The following is a 20,469-nucleotide window of genomic DNA, read 5'->3' as shown; positions in this document are numbered from 1 at the left end:
AAGAAGCTGAAATCAGAGAATTTGGACTTATTGTCTTTAAAAAAAACTCAATCAATAATCGATTATTGTTCGATTAATGTAATAATTCTTGCAGCTCTACACCTAACCTAACCCTGATTATAACCTGAACCTTAACATCAGGTCTTAACATTCAAACAGGCCTTTAAAGAAAGAATGTCCTCAGTTTGCTTGTTAAAGCCATGGTCCTCACTATGTAGGAAGGACGAGAAGACACAAACACACATTCTTGTACTTCTATCTTTTTGAGGACACATCATTAATGTAATGAATTTGTAGACCCTGACCCCTGACCTAAACCTGAAACTGAAACCAAGTCCTAACCTTCGAACACACCTCACTTTACGAAAATGTCCTCGATCAGTAAGTTAAGAACTAATTCTGGTCCTCACTATGATTAGAGTACAAGTTCACACACACACACACACACACACACACTCAGTAAGGAATTCCCTAGACCCCCCTAACCTTAACCATCACAACTGAATGCCTAACCCCAACCACCTAAACATAATTATAACCTGAACTTTAAAATCAAGTCTCAGTTTGCTGGTTAAAGCCATGGTCCTCACTATGTAGGAAGTACGAGAAGACACAAACACGCATCCTTGACAAATTGAAACTGAAACCAAGTCCTAACCTCAAAAATGTTTAGGGCCTTTGAAGAAGTGAGTTCCATTTGAAATGTCCTCACTGCACAAAAATGTCCTCAGTCAGTTAGTTAAGAACTAAGTCTGGTCCTCACTATGACTGGAGTACAAGTACACACACACACACACACACACACACACATACACACACTCAGTAAGGAAGAAGGATGACCTGCGCTGTGAGACATGCTGATCGATAAAACAGACTCCACAGAGACATGAGACAGATATAAACACACACACATTCTTGTCCTTCTATCTTTGTGAGGACTCTGTATTCATCAAATGCATTCCCTGGACCCCTAACCTGAACCATCACAACTGAATGCCTAACCCCAACCCTAACCACCTAAACCTAATTATAACCTGGACCCTTAAAATCAAGTCTCACTTTGCTGGTTAAAGCCATGGTCCCAACTATGTAGGCGGTACGAAGTCCAAACCTTCAAAAATGTCCTCACACAGTTATTAATCCCACAGCGGGGACATTTCTTTGTTACAGCCGACCACAAAAATTGCACACAAAATTATTTCCCACAATCTCATAGAAAGGGCATTTAACAATATACAATATACTGAAGAAGTGAAGAATGTGCAGAGTGCAAATTATATGCAAAAAGTGCAGAAAGTTAGTTAAGAACTAATTCTGGTCCTCACTATGACTGGAGTACAAGTACACACACACACACTCAGTAAGGAAGAAGGATGACAGTTTAGCAGACCTGCGCTGTGAGATGTTCTGATCGATAACACAGACTCCACAGAGACATGAGACACATATAAACACACATAACTCGAGAACACACACACACACACACACACACACACACGCACACACACATCCTTGTACTTCTATCTTTGTGAGGACCCTCATTGGAACAGTGAATTCCCTTGCAAGGTTATAATAGTTTTGGATTTTTCATCAGTTTTAGTTTTAATTTCGTTATGAATTGTTGTTTTCAACTTCTGTTAGTTTTAATTCGTTTTTAGAGTGAGTTTGCTTTTTTTAGTTTAGTTTTTATTAGTTTTAGTGTTTTGTAATGGGGTATTTGTTGGGTGGGAGATTAAAAGAGGTCTCAGTTAATTTTGCCTTTATTTCCTTTGTCTGACCCATCTTCATTATGTATGAAAAAAGTTGACAAAGACGAAAACTAAGGACATTTTCATTATAATTTTAGTTAGTTTTGTAACCACACAATACAGTTTCAGTTAATTATCATTATCATGTAACCTTTAACCCTTAAAACAAAGTCTGAAATCTCAAAAAAGCCTTTAAAGAAGTGAGGACCGGCCGAAATGTCCTCACTTTGCAAAAATGTCCTCACTCTGTTGGTTAAAAACGTGTTCTGGTCCTCACTATGTAGGAAGTACAAGAAAACACACACACACACACACACACACACACACACACACACACAAAGCTGATGTAATCTCTGTCCTCACTCACCTGTAAACGTTCCAGAAACTTCCAGACGCGGCACTTGTCCTCCATGCGCACCACCACAGCGTTTGTGGGGACGGCGGCCAGGTGGCACCTGTCGAACTCGTCGAGTCCCGCCTCGGTCCCGTCAGGACACAGCAGCTTCAGGTCCTCCAGCTCCAGGTCCAGAGCCCACGACTCCATGTTCTTACCTGCCACAGCCCAGGAGGAAAGGTGTGCATTTAGAACTCAGAGAAACAGGAATATCATGGTTTTAACCCATAAGAACCCATGGTGACACCTGTGTAACACACTTTAAATGTTCTAGAATCTCCCATATTCAGCTTTATGCTTCACATTAACTCATTAAATCCCTAATAGTCTAGACGGATTTCAGAATAAAGGCCTTCTATAAGAAGTGAGGAGCATTTATGGGTACAAGTCAGGAACCGGCCTACCTTACATATCTCAAGGGTGCTGAGTCCAAAAAAAATGGTTCCCAAGCGAAATTTTGAGTTTTTGACCTTCTAATTTGTATCAAATGGCCACCAAATTGCCCATCTTGCACAGTTGTTGGACCATTTCCTCTTAGTTTTTTTGTAAGTAGGCAATCAAAGATGAGGAAATTAAGTTTCTGGATCTATAGTCTAGGGTCAGAGCAAGGATATAGTGGAGGCTCAGTGTCTTTTATATATATATATATATATATATATATATATATGTAAAATACCAACTGGAACATTTAAAAGTGATATTGATTGAATATTTATATCGGCCTTAAAAAATGACACAAATAATGCTTAATTTCACCTTAAACGTTGGTATTATGCATATATATATATATATATATATATATATATATATATATATATATATATATATTTGTTTCTTTTTTGGTCATTTTGTGTATTTTTTTGGTAATTTTTACGTCTTTTTGTGTCCTTTTTTTGGTCATCTTGTGCCTCTTTTTTGGTAATTTTGTGTATTTTTTTGTCTTTTTATGTATTTTTTTGTGATTTGACATCTTTTGTTTCTTTATTTGGTAATTTTGTGTCTTTTTTTGGTAATTTTGTGTCTTTTTTTGTCATTTTGTGTCTTTTTTTGGTCATTTTGTGTCCTTTTTTTGTCATTTTTACGTCTTTTTTGTGTCTTTTTTTTGTCTTTTTTTTGGTCATCTTGTGCCTCTTATTTGTGTCATTTTACATCTTTTTTCAGTCACAAATGACCAAAAAAGACACAAAATGAACAAAAAATCCAAAACTTCTAAATCTAAAGTTTTTATTTTTATTTTGGTAAGAACCAAATAATCATCAGGTCACTCTGCTCGGGCCAGTTCATCACTGCTGGCAGCTTTCATTTATCTGGTTTTAAGAGTTAATTTCACTTGACAAGATTTCTTAAATTAAGATCATTAAATCTAGAAATAAGCATGTTGAACACTTAAAAAAAGAAATTATCTGTCCATGCAGCAAGATCATTTCCCTCAGATTTACTGTTTTATCTGGGGGTTTTTTAGACTAAACACCTTTTTTTCTGCAGCGTTCACAAAGTTCATTCTTGCAGCAGCAGAGTTTTGGTGACTTTAGTGAATATTGACTTGAAATATTTCACATTTTTGGGAGCTTTGGTCGGCCTTCCACGGCTTTGAGAAGCACACAAACCCTCATTTAGCCAAACAAATAATTAGAGTGAGAGAATAGACCACCTTGAAGCGTTGCTGCCTCCCTCGGCAGCAGCTCAGACCTCCTGTGTTGTCTCGACCTCTGTTAATTGGTGTGACTCCGGACATTTCTGAACCATATGAGGACGCTCGCTTCGTTAAACAGCTCCAGTGTTTGTGGAGCCAAACTGCTCCTCCTCGCCTCCACCAGCACACTCTGTGTAGCGTGACTGTGATAATGATCACCATTAATTTTGGATGTTGCCCAAAGCGAAGGAGCAGATGCAGCAAACAAAGAATTGGGGCATTTTTTTTTTCGTTTGGTTTTTTTGGCTGGACGAAAATGTCTAAACTGTTCACTTCCTGTCTGTGTGATATCTGTTTCTGCCACATGCTGTCTTTTAGTCTTACTGCTGTCTATCTGTCTCTTTATCTAGCACAAACACACACATATAATGGACCATGTAAACAGCATAATCTGCTCATTTTATCCCCTGGATTTCACACACAGAGAAAGAGACTCTCAAGACAAAATGTAGTGAAACACTGACATCCTGTGTCTCCACACGGACTAGCACGCTGCAGAAAAAGGTCTGAAAACAAGATAAAAACCAGATAAAAACAGTAAATCTGAGGGGAATGATCTTGCTGCATGACAAGATTTGTTAAATTCAGATTATTAAATCTAGAAATAAGCATGTTGAACGCTTAAAATAAGAAATTAACTCTTAAAACCAGATAAATTAAAGCTGCCAGCAGTGATGAACTGGCCCGAGCAGAGTGACCTGATGATTATTTGGTTCTTACCAAGATTTTTAAAAAAGTTTAGATTTAGAAGTGTTTGATTTTTTGTTCATTTTGTTTCTCTTTTGTACATTTTTTGTCTTTTTTGGTCATTTTGTGTCTTTTTTCAGTCACAAAATGACCACAAAAAAAAGAAACAAAAGACGTAAAATCACAAAAAAAGACATAAAAAGACAAAAAATTACCCAAAAAAAAAACACACAAAGACAAAAAAAGACCAGAAACACAGTTTGACACAAAATGATCTAAAAAAGACACAAAAGACATAAAACCACAAAAAAAACAAAAGACGTAAAATCACAAAAAAAGATATAAAAAGACAAAAAATTACCAAAAGAACACTCAAAAAAAATGCAAGAAAGACCAAAAACACAGTTTGACACAAAATGATCTAAAAAAAAAAAGACACAAAAACAAAACGCTTAAAATAAGAAATTAACTCTTAAAACAAGATAATTCTTATTTATTCTAAATAACTTCTAAATCTATATTTTTTTTTATCTTGGTAAGAACCAAATAATCATCAGGTCACTCTGCTCGGGCCAGTTCATCACTGCTGGCAGCTTTACTTTATCTGGTTTTAAGAGTTAATTTATTATTTTAAGTGTTCAACATGCTTATTTCTAGATTTAATAATCTTAATTTAATAAATCTTGTCAAGGTAAATTATCTGTCCATGCAGCGAGATCATTTCCCTCAGATTTACTGTTTGATCTGGTTTTTAGACATTCTTTCACTCTGCTCGCACCAAATCACCTCATCATACATCATTTAATTATTAAATGATATCATTATATAACCAGTAGTGTCATTAACACTCACCGTCCAGATTATCAAAGATTGTGGTGTGTTTGACGAAGGCCACGTCCCCGAGGTTTTCAGCCACACACCTGGAGGAAAAGCATGAAAAACACCAATAATCAAACACATTTAATCTATAAATAGATTAAAAAGGCACACTTGGGAATGTGTTATTGGAACAGAATGACTCTGGAGACAAAAAGTAAACTCCCTCTGTGCCTGTTGTTGCACTTTAAGAATTAATAACAGCTTTTATTTCCATCTCAAACACACCTAACTGCTGCGCCAAAAGCTTTTTTTACTGAGCACGACTACACAGTAACACACACTGGAACATATGAGTGAAATCATGCCTTTGTCTATAATTATAACATGCAGCAATGAGTGAAAATGACATTAAAAATAGATTGGAGCACTCAAGAATTAACCCTCTATGGTACCGTTTTATGGCCTGTCCAATTTCTACAATGCTTGTTTTTGAGTGATGTGATACTTTAAAAATGCTGCCCTACAAAGTCTTTTTTGTGATTTTACGTGTTTTGTCTCTTTTTTTGGTCATTTTGTGTCTTTTTTTGGTAATTTTTACATCTTTTTGTGTTTTTTATGTGTCTTTTTTGTCTCTTTTTTTGGTAATTTTTGTCTTTTTATGTCTTTTTTGTGATTTTACATCTTTTGTCTCTTTTTTTGGTAATTTTTCCGTCTTTTTTGGTATTTTTTGTGATTTTACGTCTTTTGTTTATTTTTTTGGTAATTTTTACGACTTTTTTGGAATTTTTTGTGATTTTACATCTTTTGTTTATTTTTTTAGGTCATTTTGTGTTTTCATTTGGTAATTTTTACGTCTTTTTGTGTCTTTTTTTGGTAATTTTGTGTCTTTTTTTCGGTCACAAAATGACCAAACAAGACAAAAAATGTACAAATGTACAAAAATAACTGCAGTAACTACATTTTTGGTCAAAATTGAGTTATAACTAAAAACGAACCCCTTGATGTTTGTTTTATCTTCTGACAAAGGTTTTAATTTCAATTTTGCTTTATTTCAGAGAAATAATGATAAAAAAAATTACTTTATAATATTAAGTCTAAAATACGCAAATCTCTTAAAACAAGACAACAACATTATAGTTACTGCACTACTATTAGATCCTTTTGCAGCAAAACCAGAGTGCAGTAGCTACATTTTTAGGGTCAAAGGTCAAATAAATCATCATGATTTTTGAGCATAAAAATGACATCGATACATGTCGAAATAAGTGTCATATCACTTATCGTATCTACCTATAACCCGTTTGGCTGGCCAGTTAAAACACGTTAAAAAACTTTAAAGCAGTTTTTCTCAGTTTTTCCCTTTACGTATTACTGCAGTAAGACTTTGTAGGGCCGTATAGGGAACCAATAGCAATGCTTTAATTTGTCACATGACCTCCAGGCGGCCATATTGAAACAATATTTTACAGACTTTTCAAAAGGAAACTTTTTTGCCACTTTGCGCCACAAAAAAATCACTTAAAACATCATTTTCTGGCCCTTTCCCATTTGGAAACAATATATTCCTACTGATAGGTGAGTAAACCCTCATTTTTGATAGTTTCATATACTTTGACTGTTCAAGACATTCATTTGGGTCGTCAGTTCAACAGCAATAACCTGAAGCATGTTTAATTATCAAAAAGTGTCAGAAACTAAAAAATCCCAATAAACATTGTTTTATTGCTTTTTATTTCAGTAATACCTCCAATACTAACCATTTCAATCAATATTTAGTGCAATGGTGTCCTTTAACTCTCACAGATCAGGTTCAATGAGGATAATTCACTCTTTTTTCATAAAAAAAAATGCACATTACAACTTTTTTTAAAAGACCTACATATAAAATACAAAGGTTTTACATGACATTTATTTATTTTTTTACTTTATTTTACATTTTCCTTTTTTTTCCTTTTTATAAAATAATACTTTTAACTACTTTTTTTTAGATTTTTAAACTTTGAAATGGGGTTGTTTTTTTTACCCACAATATAAGAGCTCTCCTCTTATATTGTGGGTCAAAAAAAAAGTTGTTTTCAGTTTTTTTTGTTTGTTTTTTTCTTCTTGTGGATAACAGAGGAATCCATAAAGTCAGTTTAACTAATAAGCTGGTATTTCCCAGCAACAGTTGCCACAATAACTGAGCTTGAACTATGTTGTGTTTGCTTTATAGAACCGCATCAACTGAAAATGAGTCAGACTACGTGAAACAAGCTTTATGGAACAGGCCTCTGGTCTGATTTTTCATGAAACTCGGTGGAATATTTTGTTGTTCTGTAGTCCTGTAGCATCCACATCATTCTTTTTTTATTCAGGCTAAGTTCCATTGGTTTAGATACTGCTACTACTACTACTACTACTACTCCACAGCTAAAATCACCTCAACGGCAGCTGAAAATAATGTACACGAGGGGAAGAAGAAATCAAACTTTGGATTCAAATCTTGTTCATTTGTTTGTTGGCAGACAGAGCATGGCCTCGGTGGAGGTCTGCTCTCTCTGACTGCCTGTTAGGCGGTTGCATATATGAAAAAAAACACATAACCCTAAAAAACATCTAGCGAAAGGTTTCTCAGCTGTTTTGTGTCGTATTAGATGTGAGAGGAGAGAGGAGGAGCAGGAGGAGGAGAAAAATAGGAAAAAATAGGAAAATTATATATCAATGTGTTTGTCTTGAGTTGCAATAAAAGGTGGAAAAATAAGTTGGGGTTTTTTTCAGTTTTTTTCCACATGTCCTAACACCAGTCTGATGTCATGGGGTCCTTTTTGACCCCTGAGGAGGACAGGTGTATAGTCGACGGGAGGACGCACAGGGGTTAAACCATACACTGCAAAAAAGCCAACCTGTATTTTTTGGCCTAAAACAGTGATTTAAGTTGGTAAAACATTTAGGGCAATAATGTAAGTTAGCACAACAAAGGAAGCCAGTTGTCTGCTCAAAAACAAGTTGGTGAGTTGTTGTTACTTATATCTTTAAGTTGGGGTTCGCAACAAGGGACAATAGTTCTGATAACTCTTATTTCTTTGTTGGGAAATGCGGGAAAGCGGTGAAATTCGGTCATTAACGAAAGCTAGCGACTAACTGATACTAGCGGCTAACTGATGCTAGCGGCTAACTGATGCTAGTGTCTAACTAATGCTAGAGGCTAACTGATGCTAGCGGCTAACTGATGCTAGTGTCTAACTGATGCTAGCGGCTAACTGATGCTAGCGGCGCCAAGAGTAGCCATTAGCGTATCGATGCTAACTCAAAATTGTGGTCGCAACATTAGCTGACATTTCATAGCGGAGTTACAATCGTGCCAATTCAGCACATTGCAGAAGTTAGCAGAAGTAAGGATTAAAAGTTATTACAATGTAAAATTATACGTTAGTACAACTTACAGTTGAGTTGACAAAAATTTTGAGCAAACTCAAAAACAAAACTTTAAAAAATTACTTCAATTGTCCAACTTAAAATGTTATCGAAGTTTGTTGCCTTGAAATTTTGACTTCACCCAACTTTTCTTTTTTTGCAGTGTGTTTACAGCTGACTCTGTTATTGGTGAGAGTTTTTGCTGTAATTTCCCAGCTTGGGATAAATAAAGTCTATCTCTCTCTGTGTGTACCTGAGCGCCCCGGCCTCTCCGTAGTGTCTCTCTCGGTGGTTGTTAACACAGATGTGTCTGTCGTTGTCGTCTCCTATACAGGCCTCACAAAGGTTCTTGGGGTTGTTTCCTTTCGGGTCGTGTTGGGCGTCTTTAACTCCTGGAACACAGCTGTAGCCAAAGAAGTTCCCAACAGCTAGTAAAAAATAAAGAAGAAGAAAAAACGAGTTAGAGGAAAAATAGAATGCGCAAAGGGATTTTTAATTTTCTTTTCTTTTTGTGATTTTGCGTCTTTTGTTTCTTTTTCTGGTCATTTTGTGTCTTTTTTTGGTCATTTTTACGTCTTTTTGTGTCTTTTTTGTGTCTTTTTTTGTGTCTTTTTTGTGTCTTTTTTGTGGGGTTTTTTGGTCATTTTGTGTCTTTTCTTGGAATTAAAAATTCATTTTTAATTAAAAAGCCAGTCCTCCAGTTAAAACCACTTCTTACTCATCCTGCACTCTCGTAGAATTATACTGAATTAGATTAAGTCTATTCAAGACAAGTGGAGTTTCAAAATAAAGGCTGAAGCACTTTGAACTGATTCATCAATTAAAACTGATTTAACTGGAAACTTTTAAGTAATAATTGGTAATTGTTTTTAATTTGTCTTGGGTTTTCTTGTTGTGTTGCAGTGTCTATATGGTTAAACCACACACACACACGCGCACACACACACACACACACACACACACACACACACACACACATTCTTGTTCTTCTGTCTTTGTGAGGACCCTCACCAGACTTTAACTTAAACAAAAAATTGTAAACTGAACCTTAAAACCAAGTCTTTTCAGTTAGTTTAAATTCGTTTTTAGAGAGTTTGCTAGTTTTTATTTTTTGGAAAATGCTTAGTTTTACTTTCGTTTTTATTAGTTTTAGTGTTAGTTTTAGTTTTTTTGTAATGGGCTATTTGTTTGGTGCGAGATTCAGTAATGTCACAATAAATTTATTAAGTCATAAAACCAGATAGATGAAATAGATTTCATATCAACCAAAAAGGTTTACGGATGAAAAAAGTTGACAAAGACGAAAACGAAGGACATTTTCACTATAATTTTAGTTAGTTTTAGTTAGTGTAACCACAAAATACAGTTTCAGTTAGTTATCGGTTTTTTTTTCAAAACTCTCGTTTTTATTTCAGTTAACGAAAATGTTTTTTCAACTCTAGTTTTCGTTATTTCGTTAGTTTTTGTTAACTATAATAACCTTGGTGAGGACTGGGAAAAAATGTCCTCATTTCTCATGTCCTCATTCATGTCAAGTCATGGTCCTCACTATGTATGAAGTACAAGAACAAACACACACACACACACTTCCAGACACAGATGCTCTGTTCTCTAACTGACTCTTCTCCTCTTACCTCCATCCCTCCACTCTTCGTTCCACATCACTGCCCTCCTTCCTCCCTCGTAACTCTCATATAGCTTCCACACACACACACACACACACACACACACACACACACACACACACACACACACACACCTGTCCTGCTTCACCTCCTCTAACTTCCACTCTGTTGTGGTATATTTTCTGTTACTTCATAAGTCCTCTGCTTTACTAAAAGGCTCCAGTATGACCTCCTGATCATGTAACAGCTGGTTTAAACCAGAAATAACGTACTATAGGATCTGGGATTTGTCAGTTATTAGAGGCGTTTGGGAGCAGAATATAAACAGTATAAGTTGTATCCTTTTAATGTTAAAAGTAGAGCTAGCAACGTGCGCGTGCACTGAAAATGTGCCCCATATGATGGAAGTTTGGGATGTTACAACAAAAAAAGTGTGTATGTGTTTGTCTTTCAGAGATGGATGAAAGGATGAAAAGCTTTGGGGTCGACCAATCAGAGCAGAGCAATCAACGGAAATTAACAGCTGTGGAATCTTCTAGAACAGTCACAGCAGAGGTGGACAGACTGGAATTTCTGGCCTCGAACAGAAAGCATTTTTGGCAAAACCATAATACCTATCATTGATCTGACTTCACTTTGAGCGTCCTGAGTTCTTCCTGAACGTCTACATATGTTTTTTTTTTAAGAAAAATGAAAAAATAGCTTTGTTAGAGCGATCTGAAAAACTGATAAATATGCTTTTCTAGAGAAATCTTCCTGTGTTTTTAATATGGGAGCCAATGAGGCAGTTGGTGGTGTTGGTGGATCATCTGTGCGTCCTACGCCCAAACTATAACTCTGACAGCTTTACCAGAGGATTGTGAGTGAGAAGACTAATTTTCCTACGTTTCTATGTATAAATTATTTCTGTAGAGTGGAATTTGCGGCCTGGAGCGCAGTTTTCAAATTTATTTTTTGACAGTTTCTTCTCTCCCTCTACACTCTGGTGATGATGTCACACACTGTGACACGAACATTCCGTGCAATACACACCCATTATAATCTCAGAATTTCTCCAAAAATGATCATGGTCATTGAACAGGGATTGATAAAAAACTATATGACCTATCGAAACGTGGATTAATACACCGATACACAAGACTTGTGTCTACTGTTTAAAGTTTAAATGGAGTCTCTAGGTGAAATTAAGCCGGAGAAGTAGACGTTTGAAAATCTCCAATTATTGTTCTTTTTCGCTCATTTTTTGTCGGCCGTCCCATTCACTTCAATGCAAAATTTTGGGCAGTTTTTTGCGACTTACGTTGAGAAAAATTCATATTCTGTAGAGAAAAGTAATAGCACACCGATCCCGATCAAACCGCACGTTTTGATATATAATTTGTCGTGCAACTCTTCAAGTTGTAGGACTAGTAGTGGGACGAAATTGCGCCCGGAAGAGGAAGAAGAAGAAATCCACAGTATAACAGTCTTGCTTTGTGTGATCGCCCCGAGGCCCTAACATTTTCTCACTGAAGAGAGTTAGTAATTCCACCACTCCGTCTGACCTCTGGGGAAGTTGCACTGCTCCCCGATGCTGATCTGGGAGGTGTTGACCAGGTATCCGATGGGAACGGTCCAGCCCACCGTGGTGCGTATCCCGGGGTGACAGGAGCTGCGTTCATGCATCTCCAGCAGGGAAAGATCAGAGGAGGAGCGACGCGCCATCGCCACCACGTAGTAACTCAAACCATCTGGAGGAAGAAAGGAGGAAGAATCTGTCAGGTTAGAGGAGCAACAAGGAAGAAGGAGCATCATGCTGTAGATCTCCAGGCATGGGAAAAGTTATTAGAACACACTTTTTCTTCAGTTTCTTGTTCATTTTAATGCCTGGTACAACTAAAGGTACATTTGTTTGGACAAATATAATGATAACAACAAAAATAGCTGATAAGAGTTTAATTATAGAGCTGATATCTAGACATTTAACATGGTTTTATTCATAATGATTTTGGTTATTATCAAGACTGTTTCCATGACTGTAGATGTAAAAATGACCAAAAAATTACACAAAATTATCTAAATAGAAACAAACTGACCAAAAATAGACGTAAAACTGACTAAAAAGACACAAAATGACCAAAAATAGATGCAAAAATGACCAAAAAATGACACAAAATTATCGAAATAGAAACAAATTGACCACAAATAGATGTAAAAATTACTAAAAAGACACAAAATGATAAAAAAAAAAATAGATGGAAAAATAACCAAAAAAGACACAAAATTATCGAAATAGAAACAAATTGACCAAAAATAGATGTAAAAATGACCAATTATGAAAAATAGAGCTGATAGACATTTAACATGGTTTTATTCATAATAACCAAAATCATTATCAATAAAACCATGTTAAATGTCTAGATATCAGCTCTATAATTAAAGTCTTATCAGCTATTTTTGTTGTTATCATTATATTTATCCAAACAAATGTACCTTTAGTTGTACCAGGCATTAAAAAGAACCAGAAAGTAAAGAATATAAGGGTGGTCTAATGATTGTTTCCATGCCTGTAGATCTAAGAGGCAGGTCCTGCGTATTATAATGTGATCATGATTACCGGCTCCGTTGTGGGACTCTCCTGCAGCCAGCTCCAGGCCGTGGCAGAGCCCCGCAGCGTAGATATCATCTGCAAACATGGAGGCTGCATCTGCTGTCCCATTCTGATAAAAACAATCATTCTGTTAACGTCAAACGACTCGAGGATGCTCAGTTATTGTCTGAAATGGTGACGTGCATCAATAATATCACAATCCCTGTAGATCAATTACAAACTGTGAGCAATGAATTAATGAAGATGTAGACATTTGGATATTATGTAGCACAAAATGTGCAGGTGATCATGTCTAATATACCAAAAAAAGCCATTATATGTGATTCAGACCAAGGCTATAATAGTTTTGGATTTTTCATTAGTTTTAGTTTTTATTTCGTTGTGATTTTTTGATTTCAGATTCAGTTAGTTTTAGTTAGTTTTTAGAGTGAGTTTGATCGTTTTTATTTTTGGGAAAATGCTTAATCTTATTTTAGTTTTTATTAGTTTTAGTGTTAGTTTTTACTTCCACAGAAAAAAGAATTATAACATTTCTTCAGATTATGTTTATTTAGTCTATTTTAAGACAAAAAAACGTTTGTTTACATTTTTGCCATATTTTTATTTATTTATGAGCATATTTTTTAAGGGACACATGTATATTGCTATAATTCGTTTTTAGAGTGGGTTTGATAGTGTTAGTTTATTTTTTATTCTTTGGAAAATGCTTTGTTTTAGTTTAGTCTAGTTTAGTTTTTATTAGTTTTAGTTTAGTTTTTTATTAGTTATAGTTTAGTTTTTATTAGTTGTAGTTTTTTTGTAATGGGGTATTTGTTGGGTGCCAGATTCAATAAGGTCACAATAAATGTTTCCTTTATTTCCTTTGTCTGATCCATCTCAGCCCCAATAAGTTTATTAAGTCATAAAACCAGATAGATGAAATAGATTTCATATCAACCAAAAAGGTTTACGGATGAAAAAAGTTGACAAAGACGAAAACGAAGGACATTTTCACTATAATTTTAGTTAGTTAGTAACTTATAGTTTAGTTCACAAAATACAGTTTCAGTTAGTTATGGTTTTCTAAAAAACTCTCATTTTTATTTTTATTTCAATTAACGAAAATGTTTTTTCAATTCTAGTTTTCGTTATTTCATTAGTTTTCGTTAACTATAAAAACCTTTAACCTCTATAAAAATTCTTTGAAGATTTTTTGTGGATGCTTAACAGAGTAATAATAAAACGTTACTGTAGAGAGACGGCATAAATGCAGGAAAAAACTGTGCATATTCAAATGAATCCTATTAATTTGGGCATGGGTGTTGGATTAAAATAGACTTAAACATGTTTTTTTTATTCATTTTAATTTCAATTTGAAACAATTTCCTAACTTAAAATGTATTTAAGTTCCAGGTTAAAGCACCAGCCCTTTCTGTCCCTGCTGCAGACTGAACCTGTCTCTTGGTGTACCTTGATCCTGTTGATACAGTCTCTGGTGTTCAGGCCACGGACGCATTGCAAACTTCCTCTAATATTCCGAGCTGTGGCGTTCCCGGCCAAATCCAGACACTTCTGCTCTTCAGCGTCAGACAACACACACCAGGAGACTGAAGAGCACAGCAGGGGAGATGTTAATGAAGGGAGAATTAAACAGAGAACAGATGCTGCAGAACTGCAGAAAAACAAGATAAAAACAGTAAATCTGAGGGAAATGATCTTGCTGCATGGACAGATAATTTACCTTGACAAGATTTATTAAATTAAGATTATTAAATCTAGAAATAACCATGTTGAACACTTAAAATAAGAAATTAATTCTTAAAACCAGATAAAGTAAAGCTGCCAGCAGTGATGAACTGGCCCGAGCAGAGTGACCTGATGATTATTTGGTTCTTACCAAGATATTTAAGTGTTCAACATGCTTATTTCTAGATTTAATAATCTTAATTTAAGAAATCTTGTCAAGGTAAATTATCTGTCCATGCAGCAAGATCATTTCCCTCAGATTTACTGTTTGATCTGGTTTTAGACACCTTTTTTGCAGTGTGCACCTGCAAACTCCACCTTCTAAAAGCATGTAAAACATAATTTCAAACTTGCACCAAAGTAAAAGTCAGCTCTTAAATTAAACTCTCATCAGCTATTTTTGTTGTTATCATTATATTTGTCCAAACAAATGTACCTTTAGTTGTACCAGGCAATAAATGCATTGAAGAAAAAAACAAGTTGTCCAAAAAAGAAACTAAATTACAAAAAAAAAGACCAAAAAAAGACAAAAAATACCAAAATAGACGTATAATGACCAATAAAAAGACACAATTGGTAATGATTTTGGTTTTTATAAATAAAAAAAAACATGGAAAATGTAGTTGTACCAGGCATTGAAGAAAACAACAAATTGTCCAAAAAAGAAACAATATGACCAAAAAATATGTATAATGACCAATAAAAAGACAAAAAATTACCAAAAAAGACGTATAATGACCAATAAATAGACACAATTGGTAATGATTTGGGTTATTATATAAAAAAACATGGAAAATGTCTAGATATCAGCTCTTAAATTAAACTCTTATCACCTATTAAATTAAACTCGTATCACCTATTGTCCAAAAAAGAAACAATATGACCAAAAAAAGACACAAAATGACCAAAAAAGACACAAATTGACCAAAAAAAAGACCAAAAAAGACCTATAATGACCAATAAAAAGACACACTTGGTAATGATGTATGTTCAGCAGCTATAAATATTGATTTGGATGCAGCCTACCTGTAGTTTTTGTGGTGGCGAGGCTGCTGACAGACAGCAGAGGCAGCAGCAGCAGGAACGCTACAGTCAGTCTTCTCTCTACACGCTCCATGTCAGCTCTGGTAGGAAACCTGCTGGGGAAAAGTCTCTAATACAAATCTAAAACACAGGTGAGGAGCAGGTGGATATCACTGAGGAAAAAAAAAGATCCTTACCTATGAACCCCCTCCCTCTGGGACAGAAAGAGGCGGGAGAGAGGGTGAAAGGTGGGAGAAGGATGCAGGGAGGCTGGGTGGAGAAAGAAGAAAACGGTGCTTTATCCCTCCATCCCTCCTCTAAAACCAGCAGATAATCCTTCCAGCATCTCATGATAGCAGGATAGCGTTTCCCCTCCAATTATCCCCTGAGACTGATCCCAGTGGACGGGGAGTGGGGACACACGTAGGATGGGAGCAGTTCAGGTCACCTGGCAGCAGTGTTGACCCGGTCCCTTTAATTAAAAAGGCCGGGACAATGTGTCTCTGTGCTGTGAGAACAGATCCTGGCCGGCCTCGCTCCGACTCACTGGAGACCAGAGCTGCAGGTACGAGAACAAACACGCTGCTTATTGTTCAGACACGGGACCCCGAGGAGAAATAGATCTGATACTGGATAGCATTCTGCCTTTACTCTCTCTTCACACACACACACACACACTTTAGAGCAACATATTCCATAGCTGAGGGATAATAGTCAATAATCAATTTAGTTTAGTAGATGATGACAGCTTTGCTACTTTAATAAACCTCTGGAGTCTCCAAAAGCGCCAAAGCATGAAAAAAAAGATGCAAAATGACTAAAAAAGACACAATGACTAAAAAATACACAAAATGAAAAAAAAAAGATGCAAAATGACTAAAAAAGACACACAATGACTAAAAAATACACAAAAAGGACACAAAATTACCAAAAAAGGACTCAAAATCACAAAAAAAAGACACAAAATGACAGAAAAAAAACGAAATAACTTAAAAAAAACACAAAATTACTAAAAAAGACACAAAATGAACAAAAACAGACAAAAAAAGACAGAAAATGACAAAAAAAGACAGAAAATGACAAAAAAGACACAAAATACTAAAAAAAAGACACAAAATTACTAAAGAAGACACAAAATGACCAAAAAAGGCACAAAATAACTAAAAAATACACAAAAAGACACAAAATGACAAAATGACACAGAATTACCATGAGAGAAGACAAGAAAAAAAACCCACAGAAGACACAAAATGACCAAAAAAGACAAAATGACCAAAAAGACACAAAATGACAAGAAAAGACACAAAATAACTAACAAAAAAGACACAAAATGACAAAAAAGACACAAACCCCTCTTATGTTATATTTTATGTTAAATAAAAAAAAGATAAAAGATCACATTTTATGTTGGACTAAAGGACTAAAAAAGACTCAAAATGACCAAAAAAAGACAAAATGAGAAGACAGAATGACTAAAGAAGACACACAATGACCAAAAAAAGACACAAAATTACCAAAATTGTCACGCTTAACACACAAGACACAGATAAAATAGAGTCACACTAGAATAAAACCAGAGTTGATGACAGGATCTGATCCGACTCACTGGAGACTAAAACTCCAGGTTAGAAAGAACAAACAGCGCTGGTTATTGTTCGACCCGTGGAGAGAAAACAGATCTGATACCTGATACCGTTCTCTCTTTTCTCTCTTTGCACACAAACATTTTTCTGAAGAGAACCAAGAATGAAATAAATGACATTTTTTGAGTGTTTTGGACGAACTCGTCTTTAATCCACCTTTTAGTTGCAGTGTTATGCAACGGCAGCGCTGCATGGCTGCTCATGAGATGAAGGGTCATCTTAGTTTCATCAAGCTTTTCTTTTTTTTTTTTTAAAGGAGTTGATATCTTTTTGGGGTATTTGATCCTCAGCATGCAGGAGAAAGGGACCAGAAACACAGAGGGCCTTTTTAAATCAGCATCACATCGTTTTTAGAGTGAAACGTGGACTTTTCCCAGGTTTCTCACTAACTTTACAGCTACATTAGTGACAGGGAATACCCAAGGATAAATAATCTATATTAATTATATGTTTTTGTCTATTTATTGGTATTGGCTGTAACGTTTAAGATGCTGTCTGTGATGATGAGATTGTGTATTTCAATGGGATTTACCTGGTTATATGTGTTAAATATTTAAAAAATAAATAACCAAGATGACACACAGAACTTCACAATACATGTTGAAACAACTAACTAACTAACTAACTAACTAACTAACTAACTAACTAACTAACTAACCAACCATACCAACCATACCAACCATACCAACCAACCAACCAACCAACCAACCAACCATACCAACCAACCAACCATTCCAACCAACCATACCAACCAACCAACCAACCTTACCAACCAACCAACCATACCAACCATACCAACCAACCAACCAACCAACCAACCAACCAACCATACCAACCAACCATACCAACCAACCAACCATAACAAACAACCAACCAACCAACCAACCATACCAACCAACCATACCAACCAACCAACCAACCATACCAACCAACCATACCAACCAACCAACCATACCAACCAACCATACCAACCATACCAACCAACATACCAACCAACCAACCAACCAACCAACCATACCAACCAACCAACCAACCAACCATACAAACCATACCAACCATACCAACCAACCAACCAACCATACCAACCATACAAACCAACCAACCAACCATACCAACCATACCAACCATACCAACCAACCAACCAACCAACCATACCAACCATACCAACCAACCAACCAACCAACCAACCAACAAACCAACCATACCAACCAACCATACCAACCAACTATACCAACCATACCAACCAACCAACCAACCAACCAACCAACCATACCAACCATACCAACTAAAAAAAAAAGACAGCTGCAGAGTAACAAACTAAAAAGAGAAAAAAAAGGAAAATAATTGTCATAATAATTATTTTAAATGTTTAGGAGGAGTATTCAATAATATATTTTTTAAAGAAAAATAAGGGACAATTTAAAATGTAAAACAAATGAACAGTTGTATAATATAATAAATATAGTAATATTTAGAAGTATGCAGGGTCCAGATGGGGCTTTAGAGCAACATATTTAATATTTATATATTATATAGCTGAGGGAGACTTATCTCTCATAATCAATCAGTTCAGTAGATGACGACAGCTTCACTGATTTAACATGTAAACAGATTTAACTGTGCAACAATTAGTCAACTAATCAATTCATCAATAGAACTGCATAGACAAATTACATTTTTAAAAAGTGTAAAATTACCTCAGAATTGTACTTAAATGTGTGTACACTGAGTTTCATTTATTTGGAGTTCAAAAGAGATGACATGAATAGTAGAGAAATAATATTTTAAAAAGTAACACAGCGAACATTGAAAGACTTATATGACTTGTACAACATGCAACTTAGAAACAATGTTGCCTAACAAGGATTTCAACAACAATATCAGGAAAAAGTTATGATTAAAGACTACATGACTCTTATTCAGCAGCCTAAATATAGAGGAAGAGGAGGAGTGGAGCATGAGTATGTCCCTCCAAATACAAAGTGTATGACTCAGAGAAACAGAACAGCTTCAGGGATTATTAGGGAGACTGTAAATTTAACTCAACTTTACAGTCCAATCTGTGAGCATCCACCCACTATATCAAATAAAGTAAAATAAAAAAAATGAAAACTTCTGCCACTGGTCAGTTTCTTGACATTATGCTGTTGTTGTTACTTTTAATAAAGTACTTGTACCTTGTTTTTGGTCCTTTTGTGTCCATATCTAAATGTTAAAATTACTTTTGATGACTGAATTTCACTTTTCTTTGACATTAACCCTTTAGAGTTTGGGGCTATTTTGTTAGTTTTTGACTCCTTTTCATTCTGCCTGTATATAAAACACTTAAAAATCTTTACCATGACGTGTTGGTATCATTGTTTTCAGCACAACCTCACCTATATGACCTGACTATTATTTTTTTCATTTTGACTTACTGGATCAACATTTTGAACGCAAAAAAATGACCAAAAAAACACATAAAAACACAAAAAAACCACACAAAATTAGAAAAAAACACACGAAAACACACCAAAAACACTTTTTTTATTTACAAAAAACACACAAAAACTTACAAAAAAACACACATATAGAACACACAAAAACACATGAAAACACACACACCTGTTTGACCCCCGATGACCATGGGTGCTATAAAAATGTATAAAACATGTAAAAATGTATGAAGAAAGGGATGCAAAGGGGCACATATGCTGAAATTTCCCAGTAACACAGGAGGGTTAATAAAGGAGGAGTGAAAAAAGGGAATAATTTAATATTTAGAAGTATCAGCTCTTGGACATAGTACATAAAGAATTATATATATATATATATATATATATATATATATATATATAGAATATATAACCTTTATCACGATTCATTGTGAATCTTTGGATTTATTTAATTATTATACAGTTTAAAGTGCTGGCATGTATTCTTTATGTACCATGTCCATGTATATATATATATATATATATATATATATATATATATATATATATATATTTAAAAAAAAAATAAATATATATATATATATATATATATATATATATATATGTGTGTTATGGTTATTTTGGTGTCCAACCTGTTGGAGGACTCCGCTGCCCCACAATGCACCGCGGTGATAATGTTGTGGTGACGTCATGT

The 20,469-nt window shown here is 35.2% G+C and overlaps 1 protein-coding gene across 1 annotated transcript in view; it reads right to left on the bottom strand.

Moving 5' to 3' along the window:
- Positions 1-20,467, bottom strand: part of otomp (otolith matrix protein) — a 92,507-nt gene extending 72,040 nt beyond the window's left edge. Inside the window, 9 exon segments of the mRNA XM_059353461.1 lie at positions 2,116-2,300; positions 5,375-5,442; positions 8,988-9,162; positions 11,904-12,089; positions 12,956-13,058; positions 14,399-14,540; positions 15,685-15,821; positions 15,823-15,894; positions 20,408-20,467. Of these exon segments, the coding sequence (XP_059209444.1) occupies positions 2,116-2,300; positions 5,375-5,442; positions 8,988-9,162; positions 11,904-12,089; positions 12,956-13,058; positions 14,399-14,540; positions 15,685-15,821; positions 15,823-15,894; positions 20,408-20,467 (1,128 nt within the window).
- Between the last annotated feature and the right edge of the window lie 2 nt (positions 20,468-20,469).

This window comes from Centropristis striata, chromosome 16, assembly GCF_030273125.1.
Source record: "Centropristis striata isolate RG_2023a ecotype Rhode Island chromosome 16, C.striata_1.0, whole genome shotgun sequence".
Classification (NCBI taxonomy): domain Eukaryota; kingdom Metazoa; phylum Chordata; class Actinopteri; order Perciformes; family Serranidae; genus Centropristis; species Centropristis striata.
The sequence above is the reverse complement of the archived record's forward strand: the minus strand, read 5'-3'. Positions and strand labels throughout refer to the sequence as shown.